The sequence below is a fragment of the Alligator mississippiensis genome, chromosome 4 (genome assembly GCF_030867095.1).
Source record: "Alligator mississippiensis isolate rAllMis1 chromosome 4, rAllMis1, whole genome shotgun sequence".
NCBI classification, from domain to species: domain Eukaryota; kingdom Metazoa; phylum Chordata; order Crocodylia; family Alligatoridae; genus Alligator; species Alligator mississippiensis.
The window spans coordinates 248577420-248601943 of NC_081827.1; the positions used below are offsets into that span (position 1 = coordinate 248577420).

The window sequence follows — 24524 nt, forward strand, 5'->3', positions numbered from 1 at the left end:
CCAATATCCCAACGCAGGATTCACCACAATTCCTCTGTCTAGAAAGTCAGCTCTCACAAAGAAAGCTACATCTAGCATAATTATAGTGAGGAGTAAGAGTCACCCTGCCTCATGTTAAAAAGTCAAACCTGGCAAGCAGGACATGGCCATTAGCCACCTATAGTTGCAGGGAAGGCAAAAGTACAACTTTCTCTTGGAAAGTTCAAGCTTTCAGAGGCCTTGTTCTTTGGGCTACTCTTACTTGAATTCTGGTGTATTGCCAGCGTACTGCCCAAGTTGGCACAGTTACAGAAGATACTGTTACCTCTTTTTGATTTGTTTTGTAAACATGAACATGGCTGATGTCTTAAAAGGGATGAGCTATCCTTTGTTTATGGGAGAGGCAGTCCTGGCTGAATTAGAAGTTGACAAGTAACTTGTTGGCTTCTTTAACAGCTGGCATCTTGAACACCACGGTTTCAGCAATCCTCATTAAGTAACTCCAGGAAGACTTCAAAATGATCTATTGTTCTGCTTTGCATTAAATCGGTACTAGTGCAAAAAAGACTGTTTTGCCAGGTGACAACAATGTCTAGACCTTTAGGAGCAATGCAGGGCAATATAATGATCTAGTCTTGCCAAAAACAATGACTTCCTACCCTCAACTGCAGTGGAAACTTGCTGCTCAATGCCCAAGATGGTGGACAGGGGTGTACCGATAAAAATTTTTGGGGCTGATACCGAAAGCCAATTTTTAAGGGGGCATATTGGCCAATACCGATCTGATTTCTGATAGCAGCCCAGCAGCTTGGAGAGCTGTGTCCAGCTGGTAAGTCTGGTGTTGTGGAAGGGGAGGGGGGAAGGAAGCGGGGGGCACAGATCAAGGCTCCTGCGGTGAGGGAGGGAGTGAGGCTGGGGCATGTGGACGGGCCAGCCTGGGGCTGCGCCAGGCTCTTCCCAGCTGGGCAGATCCAGGGGCACACCCCCCCCCCCCAACCCTCCCAGATGAGCAGCGGAGGGAGCTGCCAGATGAGCACTGGACAAGCTAAGCGCAGCAGTGGGAGCAGCCCCTTCCTTCCCGCGCCCACCCTGGCCCCAGCTGCAGCCTGCCCCACGCCACACAGATCTGGGGGCCACCCCCACCTTGCGTCCCATGCCTGCCCCAGGCCCAGCCTCACTCCCTCCCTCTATCACTGTGGGGGCCTTGATCTGCCCCCCCTGCATGCCCCTTGCCCCTCCCCTTCCACCACACCAGACTTACCAGCTGGAGGCAGCTCTCCACACTGCTGGCTGCAACCCTTGCCACCTATGTGCTGTGCTGCGGCTGCATGCAAGCGTGGGCATTTATCAGAGTAACAAGGGTTCCTAGGGGTTTCACTAAGTGCAAAGCCAAGATCCACACTAACACATACTGAAAAAAATGTGTAATGTATCCACATTCCCTGCTCTGACTGGTGCAGTTTGCAGTACTTACAACTAAAAGAAACGGGAGTATTCAAGGAAGAATTTACACTTTCCTCAACATGGGTTCTCCATCAGCAGAACTAAGCTGCCTTCTACAGCTTATCTTGTCATTCAAATCTGTTACGTTCTTCCCTCCTTCAGAACACAGGCAATACATTTCAAAAGAGTCTTGATTTTTACCTCTAATAGCCCGAGAGGAAGGATATGAAACTACCCATGGATAGAGAATCCTGCACATGTACGACAGTGGACTTGCATCTCAATGGTATGAGAAAAAATCTTCCATTTTATATATATTTTGCAGAAGTCCTACTAGTGAAGGGACCTAACTGAATTTAATTCTAACAAGCACCAGTTAGAAAAGGCTGTTAGTGTCTCAGAATATCTGCTTACCCTAGCTAGCAGAGCTGAGTAATGCGAAGATGCATCAAATAACATATTAAATGAAAAATTATGTTGGACACATTATCTAAAAAATCCAGCAAACTAATTCTAATAAATAGTTATGCCTGCTAAGAGAAACACAACATGCTTCATAGCTACCTTGTTAATTCTTCACGGAGATTGTTGGGTTCAGAGGAGTAAAACTTCACACGAAAATGCAGACAATATGGTGGGCCAACTGCAAAGTAGAACACATTTAAGACACTGATTACCCAGGGAAGACTTGCATTTATTATCAAATGGAATCATGCATTAAATCTAACACTATTTTTACTTCACTACAAGGTACTTGAGGCAAGAATTCCCTGTGACAAACAAATTAATAAACTTTAAAAAATCAGGATGAAAGCAAGTGCTTAAGTACACCCACAATATACTGTGTTTCATATATTACACATCAATCCAACAGTCGTATCACATTAAGTTGATCTGTCTTGCCAGGAACAGACAAATCTAGGTTAATCCCAATGTTTAAGGGCTCTATCTATCACAGAGAAAGCTGTGAATCTTGGCTCTGCACTCAGCCAAATCCCTCCAAACTCTGCTGCTCTGTGTAAGACGTTTTCGAGGCTCTGGGAAATACCTGCTGTTGACAACTTAGGCTACTATATTCCACAGAGTTTTAGACCCAGTTTAGTGGAGTTTAACAATCCCTCGGTTGAGGCACTGCCCGTTCTTAAGGCAAAAAGTTAATCCAACCAAAGACTGGATTAAAAGTTCTTCAAAACTGCACAGCTCTAGATGGATTTGCAAACTGAATGCTAGGTACCGTCTCTCTGATAGTGCTTCCAAAATTTTCATTATTAATTTAGCACCACAAGTTCCTAAAGACTACTTACAGCCAGCAGCAAAGTACCACCTAAAAGGGAGCCAAAAGTGACATGCTAATGCCATTATCAGAACATGCTTCACTGAACCCACCCCACAGGCAACTACCAACACTTACGCCACATGTAATTTCATAGGCAGATCAGACATGGATTAGGGTACTCTGCAAGGGATGGACAATAAGGCAACTTTCCCTTTTGTCAGAAAAATATTACCAGTAGCGCTGTAGTCTCAGTTACTCTGACTTCAAATAAACCTGTCTCATGGTTAATGAGCCTTCAGCATGTTTTGATTAAAGAAATTATACTGAAGTTAAAAAAAAAGAAGAGCAACAGGGAAATTAGATCATCAGAAGAATGTGCCAGGCTTTAATCATGACATCACCCCTCTCAGATTGCTGCCAGCTCCTGCCAAAGCAAATACCAGAGCAGCAAATGCTGCTGAACTCCATGTGCCCAAAATAACAGACCAAAAATTTAAAAGGGACACTCACTTTTAACTTGTTTTTTAATGCTTTTGGTGTTGTCCAACCAGTGCTGAAAGACAAAAAATCCTTAGGTTAAAATGAATTTATCATAATACGAGTTAACAAAAGGATCTTTACACAGATGCAAAAATCAAAGACAGAGCAGAGCAGCGTGGCACCTTATGGACTAACTTGTTCGGAGGCAGCAGCTTTCATAACCTATTTCGGCAGATCCTACTAATGGACTTGCAAATAGCAGGTGTACTAAACAGAAAGGAATCAAGTCATGTAAATACAAATGTTAAGGAAGAGGGAGAAAGGAGGTTTCACTAAGAGAGGCCTTGCCTTCTGCCTAACTTCAGACTAATGAGGCTACCATTCAGTATTTGGGGGAGTAGGCTGTAGCCTACGAAAGTGCATGCCTCTTTGAATGAGTCCAGGGGTGCTCAACTTTTTGGCTCTGTGGACCAGACGACTGGCATGGGGCCTGTCTGCAGGCTGACCAAGGCTGAGGCTTGGCAGTGCCCTCTCCCACACCCTGTGCAGGATTCGGTTGGGAGGCACTGCCCCCTACTTCCCCCAGCTCCCTGCACACAAAGACTGGGTGCCAGGGGAGCAGTACCACCATCTCTGGCCCTGCATGCTAGGATCAGGTGCCAAATCCAGCATGCACAGCCTGGGGTTCCCCAGGGGTCTGGACTTTCTGTGTCACAGCATGTGTCACTCAACCAGTATGTGTGACCAATTCATTTGCCTCCTTACTTGCAACCGCCAGGAGTAGAAATCCATGGCATCCTGGTTGAGAACTCGTGCTCTAAGATATGTGTTAAAATACCACAGTTCATTCTCAGAGGTCAAGATCCTGACTTCATGTTTTTGAGTACATAATTGCATGTATGAGAGCACACCGCACACCTCTGGGTAGAAGGGAGCTTCTGCACTTATAAGTAGAGAACTACCTAAATTGAGGTTTTGTAGATTGAGGAAACGGTGAAATCCAGGTCTGCCCACACAATCCACAAAAAACAATTTTTTATTAAGTCTTCCCCTGCTGGGCAGGTCTTGGAGCCCACCTGGGAGGGGTTACCAGCTGGTGGGGCAGTACAAGGAGGGCGGCAGACAAGATCGCAGCTGCCCTCCTCCCCCCCCACCCCAGGCCTTGCCACCAATCAGCACTGAGGAGCAGGGCCAGACAAAGAACAACTAGTCAAGATGGCGACTGACCCCTCATCCCTCCTCGACCCCTTCCCCAGACCCTCTCTGCTTGGTCTCATCATGAGTTAAGTAGGTCCCTACTTACAAGCAAGCAGGAGATTCCACATCACAGCATGTGCGTCATTCAGCCAATATGTGTGACCAATTCATTTGTCTCCTTACTTGCAACCGCCAGGATTAGAAATCCATGGCACCCTGGCCAGAAGGGTCCACACAGCTACGCTCCCATTACTGCAGAGGTTGCACAATAAGCTAAGAGTTGAGCTGGACGTCTCATGCAACCAGCAGCTGAAACCTATGGCAAGAGGTGTCAATATTCAAATTACCCCTCTCTGCAAGTCATGACTCGGGCAGGGAATACGTGTTGCATCTTCCTCAATATAAATTGTACTGGCTGAACGGTTGTAATAAGATGCCATGCACAGATCAGTGCACAGTGCTCAGAGCAGACAAGGTTCTTCGGGTAAATATGATATCTTTTATTAGACCAACTAAATAAGCACCTCGATCGGCTGATTCCAGATGCCTCCTTCCTATCAGTCTAAGTGAGTGGTATAAATATGCAGTGCTCCCCTGGTTAAACTGCACGCCATATAGTGCAAAGAGGCCCTCCAGTAAGGAAGGTGCAGCAATGTTAGCATGGGAAAGAAGAGGCGTTGGCATGTAAATGTGTTGCTTCCTCCAAAGAACAAAGCAGTCTCGCCTTCTCCTTCCACATGCTAATTCGCAACACCAGGAGGATACCTGCAATCCAGGCAGCCACTGGAACAGGGATATACAACTGCTACTATCTGTCTTGGATCTAGATCCAGCTAAGAAAGATGAGCAATCATTTATTTCTGTGAACTACTTTTTAAGTAGTTATGGACATGGTACATCTTCATAAAAACCTCCAAAAAAAAAATCTCACAAGTGGGAGGTCCTTCATTATGAACTGAAGTTAATAGCATTTCTGAACAAAGCAGGACTGTAAGGAGTAACCCAATGAAAATATTCAAGCCATAATTTTTTCACATTTCAAGTTCTAACCCAATGGAGCACAGCAGGCTATTTTCTTAGAAAAGAAACAGGATCTCTCACTGTCATGTGTAATGTAGCGAGATGAGGAGAAAAGGGCCATTTTCAGACTGCAGGACTGCATGCATGTCTGTTTTATCTCCAGTCTGTTTTCTTTCATCTCCTCCACATTCCAGTGGTAGGCAGTTAAGAGGCCCGAGACAGGCACTGATAGCATTTTACTTGACTCAGCTCCTGCCACCACCACCTACAACAGTTCAGCTTGAATGGTATGGAGGGGGAGGTGGGAGAAGGGAAACACAGCTATTTATTTATTTATTTTTTTACAGATACAAAGCCTTGGGAAAACTCTTCGACCCTTCCTAGGAAAGTTGCTTTTATTCCAAGTGATTAAGATGGAACTCAAACAGGACTGATCTTTCTAGCTTAACACTGTGATGAGCGCTTATATTCAGTGCACTCTCCCATCGTAATTCAGGAATAATGTTCACAAAGGCAAATCACTAATTAACCATCAAAAACATATCAGATGAAGAGGGAGCTGAAGTCCTTCTTAAAGCCATCTGGAGTGTGCCACTTCATCAGAAATGAGAAACAACAGCCTGGTAACAAAATGGCAAGAACAGGCTTGTTTGATAAAAAGCCAGAGGTCTTTCTACTTCGTGGAATTAACTGTTCTGTTATTGTGATAATAATGCTATCCAAGTTATGTTAAAAACTACAGTAGCCAAAGTAACTGTTTCAGTACAACAAAAAGTAATTTATTTCACAATCCCATTAGACTTACATAGCACCTGATTCCAAAAGCTCTTTGTATGTTAGATTGAAGTAAATTTACCAGATTAAAGTTCAGTAACTCCTTCTTAGAGACTATACATTTATGGCCCTGTTAAGGGATAAGCCAAATGGCCTAAAGTCTCCAGTAAATCATCTTTATCTTCCATGTGTCTAGACTGGGTTACATTGTTCACTGTCGGTTTGATCTAAAGCTACTCAAATCAGTATGAGCCCTTCTAATGACTTCAGTCTGCACTGGATCAAGAGTGGTACTCTACAGACTCTCCTTTTTGCCAACGTTGGCTTTTCCTATATAGCCTAAAAGGTTTCCCACACAGCATGCTAAAAATACAGAAGATAGGTGAATCTTATGAGATATTTCTTCACTTCACACAAAGCTATAAAACCTCATTTAAAGAAGGGGGCGGGGGGGAAGCCTGTGTTTGAAACTTAACTTGAAAATTCATTGCAAAGATATGGGTAGCAGTTTTCATCGACAGCTTCTGACATATCTCTATTAACTCTGATATTAATCTGTAGATAAAGGCCCGAGTCAATGCCAGAGATCAAGAACAAGAGAAAGGGGCTTCAAATACAAAACAAGAAAATTAAGGGTATTACAGTTTTGAAAACTGAGAGGTCAACAGTGTAAGCAATATTTTATGAATTCCTTTTATCTGTAGTTAAGTAAGTTTTCATTATGCATATATTATACAAACCCATATTACCATATCATGTGCCCTCCACATTTCAGAAGTAAAAACAGCAGTGGGACAAGGTTTCCTGCCTTCAGATACCGCTAGCCAGAGCGGGAATATTTTTAGTCTCAGCCCAGAAGTACTGAAATGGCTAGCTCCATCTGAAATGAAAGGTAGTTTGCAACTTCTGAGACTTGACTTCAGAGTCCTGGGCAAGTCGCATGGTCATTCTGCTCTTCATTTTGCCTTATTCTTGCATTTAAAAGCCTTTAGCTAGAGGCTCAACAAAATACATTACTGCTTCTCTTTTTCCCCAGCATGTAGCAGAGTTGGAAAAAAGGAAGCAAACCAAACTATGAACTACACGTAGCTAGCAGGTGATACAGTATTGACTACCCAGAAAGAGCCATCTGAATGGGAACTTCTAACTTGTCCAGAGAACTAAATCATGAGCCATTCGTTTTTCTTCCCAAGGAAGAACCAATGTTACCAAATAATACAACCCGAGGAAGAAAAATAGCTACACAAGATGGTTTAAACAAGAAAGGTTGGGGAGAGAATGAGGTCTTACAGGGAAATGCTTCCCAAGGAACACAGCAGCACTAAAATTAATTAAAAATTCCACCTATGTACCCCAAGCACAACAGGTGGATTTAAACATAACAGAGCAGTTTACAAGCAGCCATCACAAAGCAATAGCTTCGTCTTGCATCTTTAGTAACAAACCACATAGGTCATGTACAGGGCTTTTAAATTAATAAAGTAGTATTCAGTGTCCTGTCACATGAGTATACAGATCATGTACATGCTCCATCAGTAATTGCAACCAGGAATAACTGATACAGATAAGAGAAAGGAAATAAAAATTATTTTCTTTAAGCTACAGATAATGAAGACGGTTTTAGTATTTGAATTGGAATATGTTACTGAGCACAACTGCTGGAGTGTGTTTCTCCATCATTGTATCCTCATTTCCATCTCTGTGTCCTGACACCACCCTTCTTTAACTATTTCTCCAAGGGACCCCAACCATAGCAATTAATTTTCATTACTGCCTTCAGTGATCCTACAAAAAGAGTATTTTGGTGCGAAACCAACCGCTGGCAGGAGTCTCCAGAGCGGAGGGTAGGAGATGCAGCTTCTCTCTTTCAGTGCAAGATGTCTCCTGGGACCAAGGACCATTTCTATTACTGGTTTAAGTGGATGTCACTCGAGACTTCAGCAGAGTGACGTGTGCTCAAGTTAACACTAGCCTCTGCCTTGAACATTAAGAGTATCCAAGTTCAGATGATTTTTCTTTAGAAAAACAAAGCACTCTACAAAACTCACATTCAGTGGAATATTGACCTGTGGGGTCCACGTAGGACACCATAAAGTAAATATCTGAGGGTAGATCACCCAGGATTTCAAGACGATAGGCCTTGCTGATAACCTCATTTGAAGAGATAAATGGGGCTTTGCTTTCCCAAAACAGCTTTGTCACCTAAAATGCCATTTTAAGGTAAACCATTCATGTCTACTCTTAAAAACTGTTAATTTGGACAAAAGTCTGTGGCTACTCTTGAGGGAAAGGCTAAGGCATCAGTCTGGAAGTCATGCTGTAGGACTCCCAAAGAGATCAGTGGAGTACCTACATGTTCAAATTCAGACAACAAGGGAAGCGGGTACTCGGCACTTCTGACAAATTCTGCAATATTCCTCTGTTGTTGCTTGAAAGGGACAGGCATTTTTAAAAGCTTGCTTTTTTCTTTGAATTCATGCATATACAAATTTGTTCGGGTCTTTCAAATGGCTTAACTGACAATGGACCAGATCCTGATGTCATCTTGCTATCATCTTTACACTAACACAAGAGGTTTGCCCACCACTTATTAGTTGCAGGATTAAGACTTAATATGGCTTTGAACAAATTATATATTTGGCTTCCTTACCAGAAAAAGCCTCATCCTGATAGTGGATGCTGGCCAAATGCTACTGCCAACTAGGATGCCAAGGGTACCACAAGCTGCCAGAGACTGCCTCTTTCAACATCACCACAAAAGGAAAAACCAGGCAAGTACAGTTCTTGCCACCAACCCTCTTAAATCAGCAGCACCAAGCATTTCTGAAACAGGTGCTGTGGAAGACCTGGCTTGACTTTAAAAGGAGGAGGAGTAATTGGTAAGAGTGAAAGAGAAGAACAAGAATACATGAGAGACTGTGGTGGCTTAGCATTTGTGATGCAAGTTTAATAACATTTTGGAAAACTCCAGTTTTTTCAATTAAGACAATTCAAGTAATGAATACTGTATTTTGTCACATAAAACACTCTCCCACAATTTAATACACACCTTGGTTTTGAAAGGCAGGATGAAGAAAAAAAAGGATTTTTCCAGAGTTATAGCTGCATAGGAGTAGGGACAGAGCTTACTGACTCAGACTGTTTCTTGCTTAGACAGTGAAACAGGAGGAGAAACCCAAAGAAGCTAGCGCAAGAAAACTCCCCTAAGAAAGGTTAGCTTTATTAGTGGAAAATCCAGACCATTTAAAAGGAGAGAAAATATGGTATTTTCTGGTAACCTGTTGATCAATGCTTAAAGTTAAAAAAATTAAGACTCTTATTACTTACCGCGACTTGTGCAGAATCCATAAACCTCAGTCCAAAATAGTCACTTTCTATGAGGTCCAGATGGTACATAATCTGCTCAAACAAATGCTGGCCTTTGGCTTTCTTCTGAAAACACAAAATGAATAAATGTGCAAGGGGCAGATTTGCTGCTACATTTGTCTTTTCAAAGCAAGTACTACAAACTCTCTATTAAGACTTGTTTTGTTTTAGAATTCTATGCTTAAAAATTTAGCAACAGCCTTCTCTACAGCTACAGGATGACTGGCATTTTTTAATAACTTCATACAGCCTGTAAGTAACAATAGTGGGTTACCCATAATTACCAGAACATTAGTAAATTTAACATCTACCTTTTCAAACTATTAAATGTCAGTTTCTGGGCCTCATAGCACTGGGGCTGTACAGCTTTATAACCTTCTAAACCTTTGAGAAGGGTGCATCATGCCATCAAACTGAAAACCTGAGAAGACTTTGACATTTTCTAATACACCAAGAAGTATGAAGAGAAATGCAGTAAAATGCTTAAGACAGTGCCACTAGGTGATATCAAGACAACTCTCAACTTTGAAGAAGAGAGAAAAATCAAAGAGCAACAGCATTACATTTTTTCAATGACTTAAATAAAGATTTTGCCTCAATACCGTTGATTCTGACACTAGCTTCATCAATAAACATGTCACCAGCACAAATACAAAGCTGGCATTGCTTATAAACAGACATATACACCAGTCAGGCTTTTTTAATTTAATAAGTAGGAGAAAGCAGATCACCAGTTTATTTTAAAAGACCCAGTATTTTAGTTTACATAAAAAATTAAGCACATTAAAAAACAGTCATTCAACAACTGTACTATTTTAAATGTAAAGTGACACCAGTGAACAGAAAATGCGGAACACTTACATAACTTAAGCACTCAAAAGTCAGGAAATAAATAGTTAATAACAATGAAAACCTTAATTATGACCCCAAATAAATATCTGTATATTGTTAATCTCAAAGTAAAAATACAAAATCCTTTCAAAAATGTAATCTGATAGTAGGGGTGTATCCTCAACTTCAGACACAGGTCTCCAAATAGACTTGGGCTATACAATGTTCTACATTTTCCCTATTAACTCCTTTATAACAGTCTTCCCAAGGAAAAGCTTAATCCAAAATATTCTCCCTTGATCAGTGTTAGCAAATTTCCAAGCTAACAGGTTGGAAAAACCACTTGGATAATATCTTATAAGTAAAATAATTCAATTAAGAAAATCCATAGGTCAAAGCCAAGAAAGACTGTAGTGCTAAAATAAAATGCACATTCTTGTGTACTTAATAAAGACAGTGTATTGATTTTTATTAGGTGGACAGTGTACAGATTTTTTTAAATGTCCTTAATTACTTATTTCTGAACTGCTGTCATTTAACAATTCGAGTTGAGAAATTAATTTTTGTACCATACCATTAGCTAACTCACCAGCTGCTCACTACCAGATTGAGATCGCCTGTATTACAGGATTCTTGGCCATGTTTGTAGGGGGAAAAAAACAGTTCAAATGAGCTGAACAGGCACAAAAGCCCCTTTGTACAGTCTAATGATTTCTGCTCCAAAATGTACAGGATCTGTAAAAGTCACTTTGAGCTAGCCAGGATCTTTATTCTCAGAAATTATTCCATCTCTGATTCAATCAACAAAATATCTCAAAAAACAACCACTTTACGGTACTCTGTTCTCAAAATACGTTACACTGAATTAAACTAATCCTGATCCTTGGGTACAGTGTCTTTTCAATAAGATCCCAAACTGTATTTTACACTGAAAGCTCCAAATCAAATCTAAAACCACTTGGAAACTGTTCAGACTGTTACTCTGCCTTTCAGATACTCCTTTATTTCCAAGTATAAGGGGGACATGAAACAGAAAGGGGAACTTGCAGACCAATAACCAAGCACAACGGGGAAAAAAAAGCTCTGAATGATGTTTCTTTTGCTAGCTTCAGGAAACTCTTTTGGCAGATGCAAGTTTATTAAATGCTGACAAACTTTTCAAACATTATGCAGGCACTTGAATCAGATCATCACATTTTTTAAAAACATACTCATTTCCTTCCACTGTTTACTCACTTGTTTAAGTACAATTTCTTGCAAGATAAATAATAAATATAAATCAACATTTCATATTTATTGCTGAATGTAATGATGTTCCCTGAAGCACAAGCAAGTTAATAAATTCAGAGCTTGGGAAAAGTGAAGTTACTGAATGCACCAACTTGCACTGAACAGTGTCCCTGGTATAAAATCAAGAGAATGTCTCAACCCTACTGGATGTAACAGTCCAAATTCTGATATGCATGTTTACATAATTTATGAACAGCTGTCCAAGCTACACTTTAAGCTTCATCACACTGCAGGAATCAGCAATGGAAATCATTTCCTTCCTTTTATTGTATTGTTCTGATCTGTAGCAGCTAAAAGCTGTTATTGTCCTCATGCCATTCAGTGACATGGGACAGGGCTGTCCAACTGCAGGTTGAGAGACTAACAACGGACTGCCAGGCTCCCACCCAGTTGCTATTGTGGAGGCAGCGGCTGGGGTCTCTGGGGGCAGGCAGCAGAGAGAGAGGCCCAGGGAGCTTGTCACCCATGTACCAGCACCAATTGGAGGGCACACAATCCTCATGTGGCAACAGGGGTGTTAAAGTGGAGAATTGCCCGTGTGGTTTGGACAGTAGGGGGGTTCATATGGCAGCAGTGGGGGAGACAGTGGTGGTGCCATGCATTGGTGGCAGCGGGTGGACAGGGAGGAATGAGGGGGTTCCCACTACTTGAATGGCAGCAATGGCAGAAGTTGAAGGGGGGCTCACATAACTGGCAGTGGGGCTTATACATATGGCTGCCAACCTAACAAAATGGATTTTTTGTTTGGGGGGGGGGGGGTTATTGACAATCTACAAACTTTTTACTGACAACCAACCCTTTTTACTGACATATCTTTTACATAATTTAAATGTAACCCTTCTGCTATGCCCTGGATTGTGATAACAAGGGCCAGATTCAAATTTAGGGGTTGAACACCAACTTTCTAAATCTGGTTCAAGCTTCCCAGAAACTTGGGAAAACAAGTTTTAGCATGAACAGACTTCCCCACTCACAAACAACATTCAGCTAAAACAGGGTTTATTACAGGGGAAAAGAAAACAAAGACATGACTTTAGAGAAAACCTAACCATTAAACATTAAATGAAACCCAAACCATTAATAGTCTCAGTTTTACTTGACTGCATCAGTGGTTTTACAGTGTGCTGCCCCTACCACGAGGGTCATTAACCTGTACACCCTGATGCACTTGATTGCCCTCCACATCATGCTGCCCCCTCCCAATGAACCCCCAACCTTACCCTGGTCAGACCCACTCCCCCTGTCCCATTACAGATGCCCACCTGCCACCTCTCCCTGCACAACAACTCTGATGTGACTGCACTGCTCCCCTTCCTGTCCAGCCCAGCGCTTCAGACTGGGCTGCTTGGCTTGGCCTACTTTTGAAGCAAACAGTCATTACTGGTAGGCAATGGGACACAGCAGCAGCACATGGCAAGGAGAAGAGGTGGGAAAGAGACTAGAGACTACCATGGGCAGCAAAGCCCTGACTAAGAGCTCCCTTCTGGGCATCAAGCTGTACTCTTGCTCAGATGCAAGGTGGTGCTGCTCTCCTCTCTGTCCAACACTTACATCCAGCCTCATTCTGACGACAGATCCTCAATCAAGCTCACGATTTCTTAGCTTTTTATAGATGGCCCAAATTTTTTTGCAGACTTTATGGATGAGAATTTTTAGCCCAAATCCTCCCCCTCCTTTTTTTTTTGGTTTTTTTGGGGTTTTTTTTGACTGTTTGTAATTTTACAGACAGTTGACAATCCTGCTTGTGCAGCAAAGGGCCTGTACACTGTGTGGAACTTATATGGGTCCACTGCATACAGCCCATGTGGTACATGGCCCAGGGCTCATGACTTGTGCAATGTGAGGCCCCTGGCTGGACATCCTTGACATGTGAAGAAGGCTAACGGCATCCTGGGCTGCATTGGTAGGAACACTGTCAGCAGATCAAGAGAAGTGATTACTGCCCTTTGTTCAGCACTGGTGAAGCCACACCTGGAGTCCTGTGTTCAGTTCTGGGCCCTCCACTACAGAAAGGATGTTGACAAATTGGAGAGAGTTCAGCAGATGGCAACAAAATGGTTAGGGGCTGGGGGACATGACTTGTGAGAAGAGACTGAGGGAACTGGGCTTATTTAGTCTAGAGAAAAGGAGACAGGGGGATTTAATAGCAGCCTTCAACTCCCTGCAGGGGGGCTGCAAAGAGGATGAAGCTACACTGTTCTCAGTGGAGGCAGATGACAGAACAAGGAGCAGTGGGCTCAAGTTGCAGCAAGGGGAGTTTAGGTGAAATAGTAGGAAGAACTTTCTCACTAGCAGGGTAGTAGAGCACTGAAACAGGTTACCCAGAGAAGTGGTGGAAGCTTGTTCCTTGGAAGTTTTTAAGGTCTGGCTAAACAAATGGCATGGTCTAGTTGGGGCTGGTCCTACTTTGAGCAGGGGGTTGGACTAGATGGGACCTCCTGAGGTCCTTTTCAACCCTCGTTTTCTATGTTTCTATGGATTACAGAGAAGGCAGTCTTCCCTTGATGTCACTGCAGGCATGTGGGTGGGTGGGTCACGGGAAAAGGGCTTGAGAAAAAACTATAGTACTGCTATCTGTACCATGTCTTGAAAAAGTCATGGAGGCTGTTAATCCATACCCATCATACATAGTTTTACATATACATCTTATAACAGATGCCACAAGGGATGTTAATTACTTTTTAAAGATTCAAATTAGCATACAAACACACTTGTGCAGAAGGCACATTCACCCCAGAGGTTTGTCAGACAAGTCTTCTCCTCCTTCTCCCTCTCTTTAAGCTTAAGTCACAGAAAACAACAGATGACAGAACTGCAGTAAGTTCATACAAATCCATAAGTAACTTGCTAGCATTCAATAAAACCGACACTGCAAATAAACGGCAAAGAGATTTTTATTTTATGTCCGTACAAGAGACTAGAATAGCAATTCAGCTGTGGCTGCATTCAACTTAAGTGACAGCCTGCTCTTCCTGTTACCTTGTGCTCTATGGCAGAGTTGGGTTACCTCAAAGGATAAATAGTTAAGCAATTCTAAGTTGCTTAGCCAATTCCAATAAAGTATTAACTATCTCATTCACAAACAGATCAGAGCTCGTGGGCAGTTCTCCCTTCAAGCAGACAAATTAATCTCCTCAAAGGCCTGCAATTCTTTAAAACCTGAATACCTGATTGATACCAATTGTTATACTGCACAGGAGGTAGCAGTAAAATCTTCTACCAGCAGGAGACTCAGCAAGTAGGCTGGATTGTTTAAATAAAATACACTATTTAAATAGTGCAGGGCCATTCATGGGTTGTTTTCATCTGGAAATCTACCGAAAGAGCCATTCTGGATTCCCTTGGGTAAATCTGCACCTCTTCTATGAAGCAGGCATGACTAGATACTCCTATACATCACCCTTAATCAGTTCAGGATTCTGCTTCCCTTCAAAGGTCGCCAAGTGTACTGTGGATTGGTGATGCAAGGACTGGAATTAAAAGTCAAAGTGCTCCAGGACTTGCACTTTTTCACAGAAAAGCAGTTCCCAACTTCCCCCTCCCACCCCCCAAGAAAACTTGTTCCCAACCTTCAGTGGAGCTATACCTATTTATGCTGGGGAATGGACCCTAAGACTGTATGGACAAGTCTACTGTTCTTGGCTGGGCAGTTATGCTCTTAACAGATTCATGTCACTACTGCAACTGCTGAAACTTAAAGATGATTTAAGAAAACACGCACATAACACAAACTTGACTTAACCGGTTTTACCACCCAATGAAGTCATCAAGAGGGAAATTTATTTCCTGCATGCTCATCCCTTGTGAAGAGTTAAACGAGTCTTCATACCTGAAAAACAGGATCTCTACCTTCCTTCCACTACACAGCACTATTCTACCCACTCTACTCCAAACACTGGCTGTGGAGGTATTTGACAGAACTGTAGAGGGTTCCCTTCAAATTACATCAATACTGTTCAACTGACTCAAGCTGATTTAAAGACAAAACATCTCAACCTTGTATTTGTTATTCTATTTCCTTGCAATCTCCCATGACCTCCCTACTTGTTTCCGGTCAACAAAACTGCTAGATGAGACATTTTGCAGCAAGCACTGTCATGTTTCTACAGAATTTGTCCCCTAGACTCTCCTAGAAAATAAAGATGCAATAATAAAAACGGGATGAGGTGTTACATGATTGGAACCCCCTTTAAATAATTTTGAAGAAAAAAAGTTTCATCCATGTGGTCACAAAAGGCAGTATTGTACCCTTAGCCACCAGTTTCATGGTGATGGTGTTCTGTTCTTGCTCCAGTAACAGCTGTAGAGGTACATACACATTTCTCATTACTTCCTGTTATTTCCCACCCCTCCCCAAGGTTCAAACTAGTGAGCTCTAAGCCTAGACACTCCTCTCCATGAATTCCCAGGTTTAGTCATTTAAACAAGTCTTCAAAAATACCCAAACTATTTCCTGAACAAACTTCACCTAATGTTGTTATTTGGGGAAAAAGACATTTCTGTTTCCCTCTGCTTTATTCCTTTGTCTTTGGAAAGTTATACCACATTATCTTCCTGTGCCAGTACAGAAACCTCTAGGCTAGGAAACTGTTCAGTACAGTTCTCCATTCAGAGACAAAACCTAACCTTGATTTGCCAAGTCCTTCAAAAATACAGAGCATTTCAACCAGACTGTATTTATACTGCTGTTTTAGTTGAGCAAAATCATCTTAATATAAAGCTGATTTTTATCCTAAAGGTAAACTATGCAACTATTGCAGTACCCCACAGCCTGCCTCTGGAGCTTTAATAACGTCACATTTCCACTCTGATACCTAATTTTGAGTTTGGCTTTTATTCAAAACACTCAAGTTCCACTCAGGTTTCTGAGGAATGTTGTCCTGCTTCTTCCTAGAAGTCAGTTATTGATATTTAAGTATGGCTTTTCTATAACGCATTCATTAAATGTTTCCCTGGACACAATGACTATGTCCTAATTATTCTGTTAGCATTACAGTACCGAGAAATCAACCTCAGATTTATCCACTCCAGTCTTCTCTGTGCTATCTCAGTTTTCTTTGTTGCCCTGTTTGCAGATTGCAGAAGTCATTTAGCCATCAGCTTAGGAACTTCATGCATTTTGCAACAACAAGCTTTATTTATCCAGCTGGGAAGTTGAGATGCTGACAATGATTGCTTAGTCTGTATGCAGTGCTTTCACTCAAAAGCTGCCCTTTGATGCTTTTATGACAGGGCTGTCTAACGGGTGGCACAAGAACCGCATGTGGCCCATGAGAAGTTAAGCTGAGGCCTTGAGGCTTGGGCCCAGCCAAGCTGCCCCCTTTCCCCCCACCTGATGCAAGAGCTGTAACAGTATCTGGAGCCTCTGAGCTCCTCCTCCCTCCTCTGGGTGCTGTTTCCTGCCTCCACCCTGGGGAGCAGGGCAGTGCAGCAACCAGCATGGGGAGCAGAGGATGAACACAGGATCACATGTGGAAGGGTTTTAGGGATGGAGGAAACAGGACCCCACATGAGATCGCACCTATTGGTGGTGGTGGTGGCGGCTATGAGAGTGAGCACTGCAGTGGGGGTGTGGGGGAAGGGGGAGGAGGATATCACACCTGCATACTGCAGTGGGGGGGACGGGGAAGGAGGGCACTGCACTGCAGTGGGGCACGGTACAGTGGTGAGGTTGCTGCTATGGGTGCATGGTGCAGTGGAGGTGGAAGGGGTGTCCATGAAGCCCAGTGGCCTATGGCTTAACGGGTGCATCCTGTGCCAATCCTCAGGGGTTAGAAGCTGGACAGCCCTGGTTTATGAATTCAGGACAGAGTCAAATGGTCAGTCTTCCCATTTGTGGACCTGAAACACGCTCTTGTAACTACACAAGTCACACACTCAAAAAATCCCACCTTGGAGACTGAGGGCACATAGTGAAGATTTAATAACTAGCCTAAAAGTTCTGAAGAACATGAGAAGATCACTCAGTAACAAGACGATTCTACTTGTAGGGGATGAGGCTTCTTTAATGTTATTGAGAGATAAATTCTTAAAGCATCAAAACTATTGTACAGATGGCATAGATACAAAATACACAATATAATATATTATGACACGAATGACTATAGATTTCTTAATAAATTTTAAGACATGATATATCAGCTAAACAAATGCTGCAGTTTAACTATGACCACGTTAATCCTGTTACAACACAAGAGTCAACACAATTTCAACATACACACAGTTTTAACAAATATTAATGTTTTTGCTCCTTCCCACTCAAATACATAACAGTCTATTGGCAACAACGATCCAAAAAAGATTTGGTCTCCTGCTTTGCAGCACTTGGGCAGGCAAAGAAGTACCACGTAGGGATCTTTTAGATTTACAGTACTAGAAACAACGAGAATGCAGAAATACTTTTCATTGTTCACAGTTTACAAACATTATTTCTATGTTTAAAATGACTTTTTAGCCAATTCATGGTATTCCAGTGAGCTCTCAACTCAACTGTCACTAAAACTAGAAATTATGCAAGCCAATTAAAACCAAGACAAAAAAGCCTCATTTTGCAATTTCCATACTAAATAGCTTTGCATACATAATGAAGACATTCAATCGTAGGCTGACAAGCAACAGCTGCGCTCACAATTTCTATTTTGGGGCAACAGTAAAAGGTACCTTTAGCCTAATATTTAGCTTACAAACAAGAATGCTGAAGTACAGCTATGACAGCTATCTGTTGAAAACAAGCGTTCAGCACCGAAGAGTCTCCCCCGCCCCCAGGTACATAATTAGAGCTCACTAGGAATTTTTCCAGTGAAAAAGAGATTTCACTTAAAAGGCCAATTCATTCAAGCAAACTTTCATAGAAACTGGTTGTTTTGATGGTCCAGAACAGCACTTCCGGTCAGAGAGAGAACCCAGTCGGTAGCAGACACTCTCTTGGGAAAACCCAGGTTCAAGTCTGCTCTGACTGATTCCTACACACTGGGCTATTGTTTGGTATTTGGTCTTATCTTATCTCTCTCCAAAATCCTTCAGGAAGACAAAACTTTTAATTCTTTAATTTCATATACATGGCGGCAGAAACATCTGTCAGAACCTCAAAAAACGTTCACAGAGCAGAAATCTAGCTTTCCAGCCAGCCCTATCCATAATTCAAATCAGGGCATCAAGGTAAATAAATCTGAGGGCAGAAGCAACTCATCAATAGTTTTTGTGTCACCACTGAATTCAGGAAAAGTCAGGAAAAAGGACTTTTCATGAGGTTACCAAAAAAAGTGCAAAAATCTTCAGAGTTCAAGTGAAAGTCAAACTTTCAGTTTATCACTAAAGAACATTTAACTCAATGAAGCTTGCAATTACCCCCACCAAAATGAGAATTCCCCATCTTCCAGCCTGGACAATATTTATTCAATAGTGATTACAATCATATTATGATTAGCTTTTTAAAGCAGGCAATTCATGTTTCACAGCAATATTTATCCCAAAAAAAGTTTAAGGGTCAAATCAGTATGATCCACTTAAAGATACTGCAGAAAAACAGATGCATAAATGGAAAAACAGAAGCAAAAATTAAGTACCACTACCAAGGCCACATATTAAAAACAAAAAAAAAAATCACTGGAAGAACCTGCATTTATAGGCAAAAGGACCGGGCTTTTCACTCAGCCTTCAACAATTGCCCCAAACTGCTTCCTCCACATGTGCCTCCTTTTTGCTCCACTACTAACATTTGGCAACACTGACTTTTGTTTGTCTTGCTGCCGGATGAGAAAGAATGCAAACAGACTTGCTTACATGTATATTTTTCACATGACGCTGACATTTACAGGTCTAGCCACTTACAAACAAGTAAAAAGAGACAAGGTCTTAGTCTTTTATAGGGCTGGCAATCTTCCCATGAAGGACAGGGTGCCAAATAAAGCCATGTGGCTGAGAAGTGATTTTAGCATGCGATATTCTGTTCCAAAGTTTTGTAGCTTCCTCAAGCCCCTCATCATTTACCGTCTCTCCAAAAGGACAGCTAAACACAAGTGGACCACAAAGAATGTGAAATAAGTGCATCAACTGAGAGACTTACTAGGAAATAAGTATACACTTACCTATTATGCATTTGCTTAATTATTAGCTGTTCTAAGGGATGTGTTAGGAATGCCCCAGAAGCATGCTTCCCTTACGGTCCAGGTCTGACCATCAGGCCCATGAGTAGTGAAATGCTTCCCAAACTCTAGCCACAGAAAGGCGTGTGTCTTAAAAATGAATGCCACTGGCACATGGACCAGCTCTTTCAGGAATATTCCAGTTGTCCCAAAAGAAAGAGCTCAGCACCTGATACACACTAATAAAGAAATGAATCTACCCTAACGTGGGAAATGTTATCCTGGTTCTAGTTTTCCAACAACAACTAAGGACATACAGTATAGTTGTTTCAAGGCAGGTATTTCCAGATTTCTACTTTCAGGGTCACTGTCTCAGGGCAACAACTAGTGTAGCCATGGCCACAGCCAGGACAAGAGGAGAAGCAACAAGAAACTGGAGCTTCATTTTGCAAAGAGACTGTTTGTTAGTTAGAAACGATCCCTTACCCCACAGCCCATACACTTTTCACACTACCTAGTAGTAACAATCTTTTCCTTCTTCATGAATTTCCTAAGTTTTCTTCCTTCTCTCCCTCCCTAAGGCCCAAGTGCAAGGTGTCAGAAATCACAGATGAATAAGAAGTCATCCTCAAAAGTGACAGAAAGCTCCTAAGGAACCCACTAAACACTTGCTGTAGAAAGAAAAAGTTCATGCTAGTGTCTGATGGCAGCTACAAATATTACACCTAGCCGTATACTCATTTAGTTAACTCTTCCCTCAGAAAACCACAGGCAGAGCTTGCTGAAAAGCAAGGGTGCCTGTAAGCAGTACCTTTTCCAGAGTTGTCCCTTGACTAAAAGAAAAGCTGGAAAGTCACAGAGAGGGGGGAAGAAAGGGGAGCAGTCGTTTTCTTTTAAAGAGAAAACTGTCACTATTAAAACCTCATATTAAAATTTAATAGCCTGGGCGATAGATCATGAGCATGACACCTCTCCAAGCTCAATTTATGTTTCTAACAGCACTTGAAATGAGGCACCAGGAATTCGCCTGTAGTGCCAACTCCAGTCCCAGAAAGACCGCCACTGTTTGTGTAGAGACACCAATAAAACTTTAGTATTTCCATTTGCAGTTACCTCTATGAAGTATCCGTGGGCGTTTCTGGCCTCAAATCAAGCATCTTGCACATGGAACTGTACTGGGCATGTTAACTGGATTATTTCCACGTTTACAGGGCTGTACACATTAATTTTACTGTTCACTGCAAGTGTCTATAATACAGTCACTTCAGAGCATATTACTGTAATTATTTTGGGGGGGGGGGGTTAAATATCCAGGTATTTGGGGTTTCCATTCTTGGAGAAAGGAATTCTTTTCTCATCACCGCACCAGACTATCGTTTCAATACTGCTCGGCAGTCCGGCACGCAGCCTTCGCAATGCTGGGGAAAGTTCAGACCCTTGAACGTTTACAAGAGAAAAGTCCATCTGTCTTTCGAGTGGCTGCACTGCGTACTCTTCCTAACCGAGGGCACCAGCCATGGAGGAACATCCCTCCCACCCAAACACACACACCAGTATCTCTTGGGACCCAGTCAGAGGCCAAGAGGGCTTCACCGAAGCCAGGCTTGCCCAAATTCAACCCAGCGAACCACGACTACTCTAACCGGTGCAAGTGGAAAGAAGAGATGAACGGCACGAGTCACCCGCTGTCCAGCCTGTCGGCCAACACACCGCAACGCAAACCAAACACGCCCTTCAGCTCTTGATGCCGCTTTAATATTTTTGGACAGATCCATCCCGGACACAACAATATCCCATAACAAACCCTGCAAAGAATCCCAACTCTCATCACTTCATTTTTATAAAGAGGGGTCTTTCTGGAAACGCGCATATCAGCACTTATCTGAATGCACACATATGAAAGAAAGAGAAAACCAAACGCCAGAGAAACTATTCAGCATGCGCAGTAATACTCCCCTCAATAGACACACCCAGATCCTCCAACAGGAAATACAAATCTCTCCCTGTGTATTTATTAACATCTCTCCTCCAAAACAAGAGCCGACCGTAGCGCGCACACGTTACCCCGATGAAAAGCATTCGGCATAATCCACGCAACCGAACGCATCGCTCTTTCAGCACCTATTTATAACGAGGGACGAACACGACCCCGGGTTACCAGGGCGGTGGGGTTTAAAACAAAACCCAGCGCTGTATTTCTCATACCGGCAAGTCCACGCTGACGTCGGTGCCGTCCAGCAAGGACACTCGGCACGTGATGACGGACCTCGCGTCTCCCGCCGCGGGGATGTGGGTGGCAGCCCTCTGGGCCTCCCTCAGCCGCTCCTTCTCGACGTGCTTGCGGATGGACCGGCGTCCCAGGGTGCGCCGAAAGAAACTCAGCATCTTTGCTGCCGGGAAGGGAGAAGAAAGCGCGACGGTTAACGTTTCCGTGAACAAAAATCAATCGATAATACGAAATCTAGTGACCAAACCCAAGCATGTACCTGCGTGGCTGGCGTAGGTACACAGGTCTGCAGGAAATCATCACGTTGTATCGTATCTCTTATAATGTTATAATATACACACACACACACACATATATAATGAGATAATTATACACACACATATATATATAATAATACAGATATGCATATTATATACATATCAGTGCGCGATCTGGATTTTAAGCGACCGGTTGGGATCCAACTGGGTCGGGACGCACCTGCTCACCGCGCCCGTTTGGCAGCGTTTGCGGCGCGGCCGAAACGGAACGCGACGCGCGCACGTCTCGTGTCCTGTCGGGACGGACGGACGGACCCGCCTCAGGGCCGCGGGAGCATCTTCCCAGGTGTATGCAGAGCGTGCACACACACCGGCGGGCACACACACGGGGCCCACTCACCTGCGGGCGGCGGCGCGGAGGCCCCGGCGACGGATCGTGAGGCTGAGGCGGCGGCAACGACGGGGGGGAGGGGCCTCAGCGGCCAAGATGGCGGCCCCTCACACCCCAGCCCCGCGCTTAAAGGGGTTGGTGCGGAGCGGCCCGCGTCAGGCCGTGAGGGTCGGGGGGAAGGAATCCCGCCGAGGCCGCGCGCCTTTAAGTGGGGCCGCACTGCTGCGCCCGTTGCTGTTAAAGGGGCAGGGGTCGCCGCGGAGGGAGGTGGCTGCGCTGTGCCGACCTGAGCCGCCTTAAAGGGGCGGGGCCCCGCGCTGGGGGGGGGGGGGGGCACAGGGCGTGCACGGAGCGACGGCAGCTGCGGGCGGACCGGGACTCGCACTCACTCTCACGTGTGTGCGCAAAAGTGTGTCATACATTATAGATACTATACATACATAGTGTATATATTTTTTCCTGATGGTAAACGAGATGTATACACACATACTAGTACAGGTGTAGGTCATATAACCTGCTATGATATCTTACACCCCCCCCCCTATATATGCACACACACACATACATGCACATGCACACTATGTAAGATATCATAATATATACCCTATAATATGTATCCATACACACACACACACACACACACACACACACACACACACACACAGGGTTAGAAAATAAAATATTTCCTATTTTAATATAGGACAGTGAGATATATATAAAATTAAACTTTGTTAAAAGATTATAGTACACCTCCCCCCCATTAAATGTGATTTTATACATGTGAGGTGCACCATTATGAAGGCAGGTGGGTTCATTGCAATTACCGCCCTCCTTCCCCCTTTTAAATTAAAAAAAAAAAAATCTCCTCCCCGCCTTGCCCACGCAAAGTCTCGCTCGCCCAGCCAGTCCCAGGCAGGAGCTGGCGATTCCCACCTGCCCCTACCAGGGCTGCACACAACGAGATAATGACAGCCCCAGCAAGGTGGGGACAAACCAGCTCCCAGTGCACGGAGGCTTTTAATTAAGCCCTCTGCAGTAACGAGCCCGGACATGGCCCTGTCTGCACTCCGGTGAATTCCTGTCTGCAAACAACCAATGCCTGTAAATCCACAAAACCTTGAGAGAGGAGAGCAAGACAGCGATTATACACACATAATGCATGTACAAGCAGATGCGCACACACACGCTGTCCTTATGTATATGCACACACAAGTGTATGTATTTGTGTGCATATGTGCACGCACAAATTGGTTAGTCTATAAAAGGTGCAAATCTACCTTGCCTTCTACCTGCCCTCGGATGAATGTGGCTAACCACCTCCCTGGGATGCCCCACGGGAGCCAACACTAGCAGGCCGATGCAGGCCGGGGGTGTCTTTGCCGGAGGGCTGTGCAATACCGCTCTCCTCTCCGTTATGCCTCGGCGGGAGTCCAGCGCGTGGTTCTGGGCTCTGTGGTTTACAAAGGATGTAGAGAAACTGGAGAGGTCCCCTGAGAAAAGTCTGAGAGAACAAGGTGCATTTAGTTTGGAGGAGGAGGAGATTCAGGAGAGCAGGGTTCACATCCTGGCAAAGCTGCCACAGAGAAGGGGACCAGCTCTTCTCCTCTCCCAGAGAGGACAGGACACAAAGCAACAGGTCCAAACTGCAGGGAGGCAGATTTAGCTTCAAGCTCAGAAAAAGCATCTGGGGTGTCAGAGCAGCGGGGCCGTGGTCGACTCTTCTCCGCCGGAGGTTTCCAAAAGGCTGGACAGGCACCTGTCAGGGATGGTTTAGGAAGAGTATCTGTGCAGGGACCAGGATTAAATCAGTGGGAACTGATCTTTTTTGGCAGGGGTGCTACAAATTAGCCATGTCCTCTCTCCAAGTGCCATGCCGATTCCCTTCCTCTGCCTGTTTCTCTGCGCTCCC

General features: G+C 43.6%; 1 protein-coding gene across 6 annotated transcripts in view; it reads right to left on the reverse strand.

Annotated features, from left to right (window-relative positions):
* EPB41L5 (erythrocyte membrane protein band 4.1 like 5) overlaps positions 1-22811 on the reverse strand; it is an 82746-nt gene extending 59935 nt beyond the window's left edge. For 2 of the 6 annotated variants that reach the window (XM_014599521.3, XM_019480294.2), the window contains exons 1-5: positions 22625-22804; positions 21946-22130; positions 9497-9601; positions 3209-3251; positions 1987-2065 (exon numbers count right to left, since the gene is read on the reverse strand). In XM_014599521.3, the coding sequence (XP_014455007.1) occupies positions 1987-2065; positions 3209-3251; positions 9497-9601; positions 21946-22125 (407 nt within the window). In that variant the 5' untranslated portion in view covers positions 22126-22130; positions 22625-22804. The other 4 variants (XM_059727494.1, XM_059727492.1, XM_059727493.1 and 1 more) reach the window with 4 other exon arrangements.
* Positions 22812-24524: the final 1713 nt, after the last annotated feature.